General features: G+C 41.7%; 1 protein-coding gene across 1 annotated transcript; it reads left to right on the plus strand.

Annotated features, from left to right (window-relative positions):
* The first annotated feature begins 1,254 nt into the window (after positions 1-1,254).
* HSD17B10 (hydroxysteroid 17-beta dehydrogenase 10) lies at positions 1,255-7,459 on the plus strand. The gene is made up of 6 exons (XM_026676171.2): positions 1,255-1,328; positions 3,603-3,767; positions 3,876-4,040; positions 4,896-5,024; positions 6,640-6,748; positions 7,152-7,459. The coding sequence occupies exons 1-6, from the start codon at positions 1,302-1,304 to the stop codon at positions 7,340-7,342; spliced, it is 786 nt and encodes a 261-aa protein (XP_026531956.1). The 5' UTR covers positions 1,255-1,301; the 3' UTR covers positions 7,343-7,459.
* The last annotated feature ends 862 nt before the right edge of the window (positions 7,460-8,321 follow it).

Raw genomic sequence — 8,321 nt, forward strand, 5'->3', positions numbered from 1 at the left:
ATGGATTTTTTTCTTTTAATGTGGTAAATTTACATCATCATCGTAAAATTGATAACCAAATGTTTATCTTAACGCTAAACCTAGTGATTTCTAGAACCAATCTTAGTTGTTTTCTATCGCCCTCTTTCCAACTGAGCAAATTAGAGAGTGAATATTGCTACTAAATACTTAATTTTACAAGGAGTCATGAAGCAAAACTGAAAAAAATCTGATTTAGGTTTACAGTACATTAAATATCTCAATATACATTTTTATAAAGTTTTACATACATTTTTATAAAGTTTTACATACATTTTTCTTAAAACTTTTAATACTGGTACCATCCTTCCCAACTCCTGAATTCCCATAATTCCAAAATTTCATGTCTCATACTTCCTCACATAGCTGGAAGATATCAGAATGGGGAACATACTTGCATAAATCTGAATTTGCTATTAAGAGCATGTTTGACATTTATAGGTTATCTTTGCTCTCTGATACCTAATGTAAAATGGGGTTACACATTTATGCTCTCTTGACAAGCAATAGAACCACCTAAATATATTAAAAGAAAATCATGGCTTCTACTATGTTAACTTTAGCCACAAGCTTATTAAGCATTAATATTGCTGAGAAAAATAATACAATTGAATGAAAATATTTACACATCCATAATCCTGGATTCAATGGAGAGTAACTTGTATGTAAGTTCTGCTCTTGGTTACTTTTGGGGGCTCATCTATGTGGTTTTCTTAGCACCAATATACAAGTAGATTGCTACTACCTTTTTATAGGGTATTTTTTTGACTTTTTAACCGTAGTTTAGCTTTGTAGTTTCCCAGCCAAATACCTAACTGCTCTCGATTTGCATAGTATCAGAATAGGTCCACTTCAATCATCAGCATAACCACCTACCTGTTTTTTTCAGAGTTCTTAACGTCTGTAATTTTACACACTCCAAGGGAGCGATTGAGCTTAGCTGAATACTGTCGCAACTCTCTTTAGAGGCACTCTTGCAAAAAAGAACAGCGTCCTAATGCTGTCTATGTAAGATTGCGCCCTAACGTCCAGAACCAGAGTAAAAACAGCCCTTTTGCCAAATTAAGAGGGTCTTCATCGAGACCTGACCTGGCATCAACATTTGGAGATAAAGCCAAAGAAAAACGGGTTTCTGTGGCTAAGGGCAGGGCTTAGTACAAGTCCAATCGAAGTGAGGACTTTCGTAAACCTAACGTACCTTACCATCAACCAAATTTTACCGCCTCTTCCGCTTCCGCCTCATTAGGAGGTAGGACTTTAAAGTTGACTCTTTGCGGAGCGGCATGGCGACAGCAATGAGGAGCCTGAAGGTAATAAATAGGCAATACTATGTGGGACGCCGCGACTGGATTCGGGCATGGAAGGGGTGGGGTGGGGCGAGGATCCATGTTAATACCGAGGGAGATCTAATTCTGTTCGCGGTAGGTAGGGTAGGAGAAATTGGGGGAGAACCCACCCCCCACCATCATTGAGTAGGGAAGGGGACCAGAGGGATTAATTTCCCGTCGCGGGGAGCGGAGAGGAGATCCTGAAGGATACATTCTATTTTAGAAGTCGGAGTTTTCTATGTAATTATCCTAAGAAATAATGTAGAGTAGGAAGTGCAGTACAATCGAAGCAAATGCAATACATACAGCATAGATTACTTTCAACTGTAGAGTAATTTCAAGCATTTTTCCTAATCTAGCACAACGGTAATATTAATCAGATCAAATATTGTCCCAAAGGTGCTTTTCCAAAAGACAAGTGGCCTTTTTTGGTATTTTCCTTGAAAACGTTTCTCTTCTGGGATTGGAAAAGCACCTTTGGGACAACCAGTACCTGGATGATTGAGAATCTCCATAGGATCAAATACTGCCGCTGCCAAGAAGTGTTCTTCCAGCTGAACACTTATTTGGTAAAACATGGAAGAAACCACCTCTTATACCTTTCTGAAGGTTATGTGAGTTTCTCTGCCCTTTAACTGTTGGATGAACAAATGCAAATAAAAACAGCCCACCCCCCAAAAGGAGTTATGGAGTTAGTTTCTGTGTCTCATACAGACAGATGCCAGGTAGTTTTGATGGGGAAATTGTCTATTTATTTATTTCATTTAGTTTACTTTGTCAAGCATGTATGAGAAAACAAGTATAAGTATGAACATTACATATAAACATATAAGTATAAACAGGTACATGGGAACAGTAGGACAGGGACGGTAGGCACACTGGTGCGCTTATGCACACTTCCTTACAGACCTCTTAGGAATGGAGGGAGGTCCACGGTAGACAGTTTAAGGTTTGAGAGGTTTGAGGATGTAACAACAGAGTCAGGTGGTGAGTTCCAGGCATTGACCATTTTACAAAGTGACCACTTTTCTGTACTAAACTTGTCCAGGATAAAGCTGTTTTCCCAAATGGCCACATGAGGCAATTCTGTTACCATTGGTGCCTGGAGAAAAAGATCCAGGGCAGAGGAGGGGAGGAAGGACTTGAGACTCATTACTCTTGCTCAGCCCCCCAGATTATTAAGTGCTGGAACAAGACACATTAAGTTAACATCTCCCCTCCCCCTCCCCACCACCCTGTAGATTTCGTGTTGCTCCCTGCACCTACATCACGTAAGAGGCTTGTTTAAAAAAAGGGGGGGCGAATGCCAGGGCAGCAAAGCAGATTGGGATGCGGGGGGGGGGCAGGGGACAAAGTACAGAGAAGCGGTGTTGGAGTCTGCGCAGCCCACAAGTAGATGGTTTTTTTTCCAACTGGGAGAAGAATGATTCACTCTAGTCTATACGAATGAAAGAAAAGTGATGATGATTCCCTCGGCTGTCTCCCCCTCTCCTCCTCCTGTTTATCCTCCTGCATTTTAAAGCCACCTCTTGCCAGTTACCCTTTGGCACGGCTGGCGCACATAGATCCTCCGACTAAGCTAACAGTGACCCCTCCTTCCTTTTGGCATGAAGGATTTCGACAGGATGAGAAGTGAAGGTTGATTCTTCAAGAACTGGGGAGAAAGGGAGAAAGAGAGAAGAGGAGGTGGAGGGTGGGGCGATCACACACCTTCCTTCCTTCCCATTTGCCCTCCGATTAGTTGATTAGATCCAGCTTTGGAGTGTTTTGCTGCGAGCCACCTCCACCGTCCCCCACCTCTGCCCAGGAGCGTCCAGGTTGACACACTGTCTGCTGTTTTTCTTTTTAAAAAATTGGTTTTGTAAAAATTTTAAAAAATTTCCACCTTCATGGGCCCCCTTTGAGCTCCATGGGCCCCGGAACAATGTACTGGCTGAACCCCACTCTCCTCAGGCCTGCTCTTGCTTTTCTCTGAAGCAAAGAAACTATAGAAGAAAAAGAGAAATTTTCTTTGGGAAATACTGGACTTCCTTTTATTCTGAGGGAAGTCTGGAGGCCCATACCTAGTTATGAGAAGGATGGGATTGTTTGTATTGCATTACCAGTCGTACTGCCTATCAAATCTACTTTATTTGTGTCCCACCTTTTATTTTTACAAATAACTCACGGTGGCAAATATATCCAACACACTTTCCTTCTCCTATTTCCTCCACAACAATGTGAGGTAGTAATCTTATTATTTTCTTTACCCACTAGAGCATGGTTGGCTTTGTGACTGGTGGGGCTTCTGGACTGGGCCGTGCCACAGTGGAACGATTAATACAACAGGGAGGCAGTGCTGTGATTGTGGACCTGCCAACGTCTGATGGTGAAAGCATAGCCAAGTCGCTGGGAGACAGATGCATCTTTACTCCAGCTGATGTAAATATTGTTTGATGGGGAGCTGGGGCTTTCTCCTCAGGTGTGTATAGGGATGTGGAAAAAGAATGTAACAGAATGTATCATTCTCTCAAAACTGTCTTTATTCAGGTGACATCAGAATTAGATGTGAAGGCTGCACTGGCCACAGCAAAGGAGAAATTTGGACGTATAGATATGGGAGTGAACTGTGCTGCTGTTGCAGTGGCATTTAAGACATACAATGTGCATAAAGATCATTCTCATAGTTTGGAAGACTTCCAGAGAGTCATCAATGTGAGTACGTTGTGAGAGACATTTTAACTCATTATACAGTTGTTATTTGATCTTATTCCAAATACTTCCAACTTATTATTTTTAAATTAACATGGCTGCCTTAACAATAAAAACAACACAGACGTAATCATCAGCTGAGGTAAAAATAGAATCAATACAAACATTGCATGGCCTCTGCCACACATAGGGATTTTCAAGCTGAGTGAAAAAAAACCATGCCTTGCTATAGGCAAGTAGGGTTGGGACCAGTATGATCTCTGAGAAGGATGATCTTCTAAAGGATGGGTACCATAACAGAATAAACTCTCTTCTTGGGCCCTACCAGATAGTGCTCCTTAATAGACAGACTCAGAACATGTATCTCCTGCCAGACCTAATGGGGAAGGAAGGACTTAATATAACTTACCAGTTAAATTGCATTAAAATTTTTGCAGGGCTCTTCTTCAGGACTTAAGCCAACTAATATGCTGTTTTCCAGAATAGTTTATTTTATGCCTTTTCACCACCCAGTTCTTAGCTCCTCTCTACTTCTTATTAGCTGAGCAAGTTTCCTGGGGGTTTTAATGGTTTTTCTAAGCTCCGGGTTTTTAATCCAGGTTTTTTTCTTGAGAATATTTTGCCTTCTCCTAAACCTGCAAATTCCCCATTGGATGTAGATGCTTTCATAATAGTTATCTAAACATTGGCAGAATTGAATTTTCTGTTAGACGACCATTCATAACGAAGGCATATTTGTTTGGCCATGAGTTTCTTCTTCTGTTGTGCTGATGCAATGATCTTGCTTGGCAGTACTGGCTTTGGTGAGGGAAGCATAATCAAGATTTTGAGTTCTTGGATTTCATTTGTGTTTTTCAGGTCAATATTGCTGGGACATTCAATGTGATTCGTCTGATTGCAAGTGTGATGAGTAAAAACGAACCAAACAAAGATGGAGAGAGAGGAGTGATTATCAACACTGCCAGCGTGGCTGCCTATGAGGGCCAGGTAAAGCCTAAGCTAAACGTTCTTTAGTCAGCAGTAGCTTCATTGGCAAAGGCCAGGAATCTGTAATTTGAACAGAATGCATATTGAACACGTCAATATTCTTACAATACAGGAGCATTAAAGTATGGCTGCTTCAGAAACCAGATTTTGGGGAGGGGGCAAAATCAGTTATATCAATATAGCAAGAGACTTTGCATTTTTGTAATGGGAATTAACCATTAACTCGATTAAGTGACCTTCTAGACCTGAAGGAAAATAGAACAGTTGGGCTAGGGGAGAAGGAATGAAATGGCTTATGCTCTTTGGTGTGGAGTTTCAGCATGTCATGCCTCATGTGTGATTTTTAAATGCTCACCTGCATTAAACCTACGTTTGAAGTTAGCTGGCCCCAGCACTTTTATTTCCAGTTCTATTTCTTTCTTGTCATTTCCTTTCCCTTGGCTCTCCTTAACTCAGCAACTTTATCACAATGCTGTTTGACATTCCAATCAGAACTTTCCTTCTGTGTTTCAAAACACACTTCTTCTGCTTATGACCATTTGTTCAGCAATTGCTCAGAGTTATGATGGGGCTGAACAAAGGGACTTATAGCTGGTCCCCAAAATTACAGCAGTTCATAGTGCCCCTGCAGTCACGTTACCAAAATTCAGGAGTTTCGCAGATTGCCTGCACTTACAATTAGCCTTTAATGCCCTAATTGATTTTTGCCATCTTCTTTCTCCCACTATTGACAAAGCTCACTCTGGCCCTTCACAAGGCAGCTACTGGCCACATTCTTCCCCAGGATGCGCATGGCAGTTTCCCAACGAGATCTGGGGAAGAGCCTCACATGGCCATCAGCTGTCTTGGAAAAGGGCCAGGTCAGGCATGCCAGCAGTCGGCGTAAGAAGAGATGGTGAAAGTTAGCTAGGGGTGATAGAGTGCAGAATGGAAAAGGCGACTGAGCTAGGCCAGCTGCAGCTTCCCAGGACAGCAAGAAGCCCATTTATATCCTTCCTGCTGGACTGGGCTGGCCTGGGCTGGGCTTTGTGCTGCAGCTCAGGGGTTTCTTTTTTTCTTTTTGGCATGACCCATGGCATGCAAAAAACGTCGCTGCACTGCTAAGCCAGGATGGGACTGGGCTTTGCAATGTCCTATATCTTAGGGGTTTCTCGAATCCGCAGAGATGTGTACGCCAAGAAGTCTTGGAGTGGCAGTGTATTCTTTTCCCAGATTCCCTACGTGCACACCCATGCATTCATGCATGCTGCATCCTCTTTTCCCTGGCCTCTGAGCTTGTATCGCGCTGCAGAATCTCCCCCCAACTCTTGCATGGTTTGTGCTGGGCATCCCAGAGTTTTTCCCATTCTGCCGTGGCACCCCCATGCTCTTTACCTGGAACTCCCTCCACCTCCCAACACATCTGGAATTATAACGACAGAAGGGGCACCAAGAATGGCTGTAGTTAAGCAACATGATCATGTGATGCCATGCTTGATGATCACATCACTTAGCAAGAGAAGTTCCAAACCAAAATGTGGCCATAAATTGAGGACTTATCTTTATTTACTTAGCAAGTGATTATGTTTTATTATGTCATTTTGAGGCAACTAAGTCCTTTTTCTTCGTTATGCAGGTGGGACAGGCTGCCTATTCAGCTTCCAAAGGAGGCATAGTGTCAATGACCCTGCCCATCGCCCGAGATCTTGCCTCGCTTGGCATTCGTGTTGTTACCATTGCACCAGGTAACCCAAACCACCCTGAATCTAAGCCCTAGGAGGGAAAATTCAACCTTTTAAATGGTGTTCAGTCCTAAAATGGCAGGACTATTTGCATATGACCTTGGCCTTCCTCAAAAACTGAAGCCTTACAGTTACATAATATATTATGCAAACTTACATTTTCATAATCAATTTTGAATGTTTCACGAATTTACTTTATTTTGTTGGCTTAGTAGTTCAAAGGACTAGTCATCAATCCCTTATCAGATCTCAGATTTTAGCAGTGCATGGCACAAGATTATTAGGAAACTGAACTCCATGCTTAACTCCTGGAGCACCCAGTACATTATGGGCTACTGCTTAATAAGGGTGACAGTGTGTGGCACCAGGAGGAGCAGCAGCCCTGAGCAGTTTTTGTTTCTTCCAGGGCTCTTTGAGACACCTCTACTGGGGACACTTCCTGAAAAAGTTCGGACATTCCTGGCACGACAGGTGCCTTTCCCAAATCGCCTTGGGGCTCCAGACGAATATGCTCATCTGGTACAATGCATAGCGGAGAATCCTATGCTAAATGGTGAAGTAATTCGGCTTGACGGGGCTATCCGAATGCAGCCCTGAGCCCAAGTCTGCAGGAGAAAAAAAAGATGGTTCTCCTTGGATCATAATCACAGGATTGAAATCAAGGTTGGCAAAAGAAATGATTAACATCTGGCTTTCAATAAATCACTGATCAGATATTGTTCTTTTCTTTCATTTGCTAGCATAAGCTCCCCCTGACCTACATACCCCCATTACTAGTAGCCATACTGAAAACTATATTTTTTATGCATCTCCAATTTCTTTTTTAACAGACTTCTGTCTAATTCTGAAGAACAGATTCAATTGTTTCTGGCTAAGGTCACATATTATGATTATCCTGATTTATTTAATCATGGTTTATCAAACCACAAATGTCCAGATATCGACAAAAAGTTATGTTGTAAACCATGGTTTGTAGTTATTGATTGCAAAAATCACTGCATAACTTTCAACGAGTAAGTCTGTTAGGGTAATGATGTCTAGCTCTTCTGTCACTGCATGTCTGTATTTGGCAACCCACTTGGTGTGTGTGCGCGCGTGCGTGTGCGGTATTTTTTTTCCGGGCATACTTTCTAATATATTTTAAAGCAGGGAATGAGATGAGAGATAATGTAAATTGCTATTTCTACACTCTGTAAAAATCAGATTAAAAGCAGTGTTTAATAAATGCAACTTTCAGGGCTGTACATGTTGTGAAAGTGATTTAGAAAACACACTTTAGACTTAGTGCAAGCCCAATACTTTTCTGCTCTTCATTAAAGCAGCCTGAAAATTTGCTTTTTCATGCTTGTGCTGAGGCCTGAAAACAGTCAGGTTGCTTTAATGAAGAGAAAGATAAGGGCCAGGTTAATTATGCTTCTTTTGAATCCTTTTCAAAGTGCACAGAGTTTTGCCCCAATTTTTCAGGGTTTCTGAAGTGTTCTCCCAAATGCCATTTAAAAGATATATGGTAACAAATACTATATATGTCTGGTTTATCGAACTATTTCAATACATCGTTCTTTGGCCTTATGACTTT

The sequence above is a fragment of the Notechis scutatus genome, chromosome 2 (genome assembly GCF_049901735.1).
Source record: "Notechis scutatus isolate UNSWTSFEM ecotype Mainland chromosome 2, rNotScu1.2, whole genome shotgun sequence".
In the NCBI taxonomy this organism is placed as follows: domain Eukaryota; kingdom Metazoa; phylum Chordata; class Lepidosauria; order Squamata; family Elapidae; genus Notechis; species Notechis scutatus.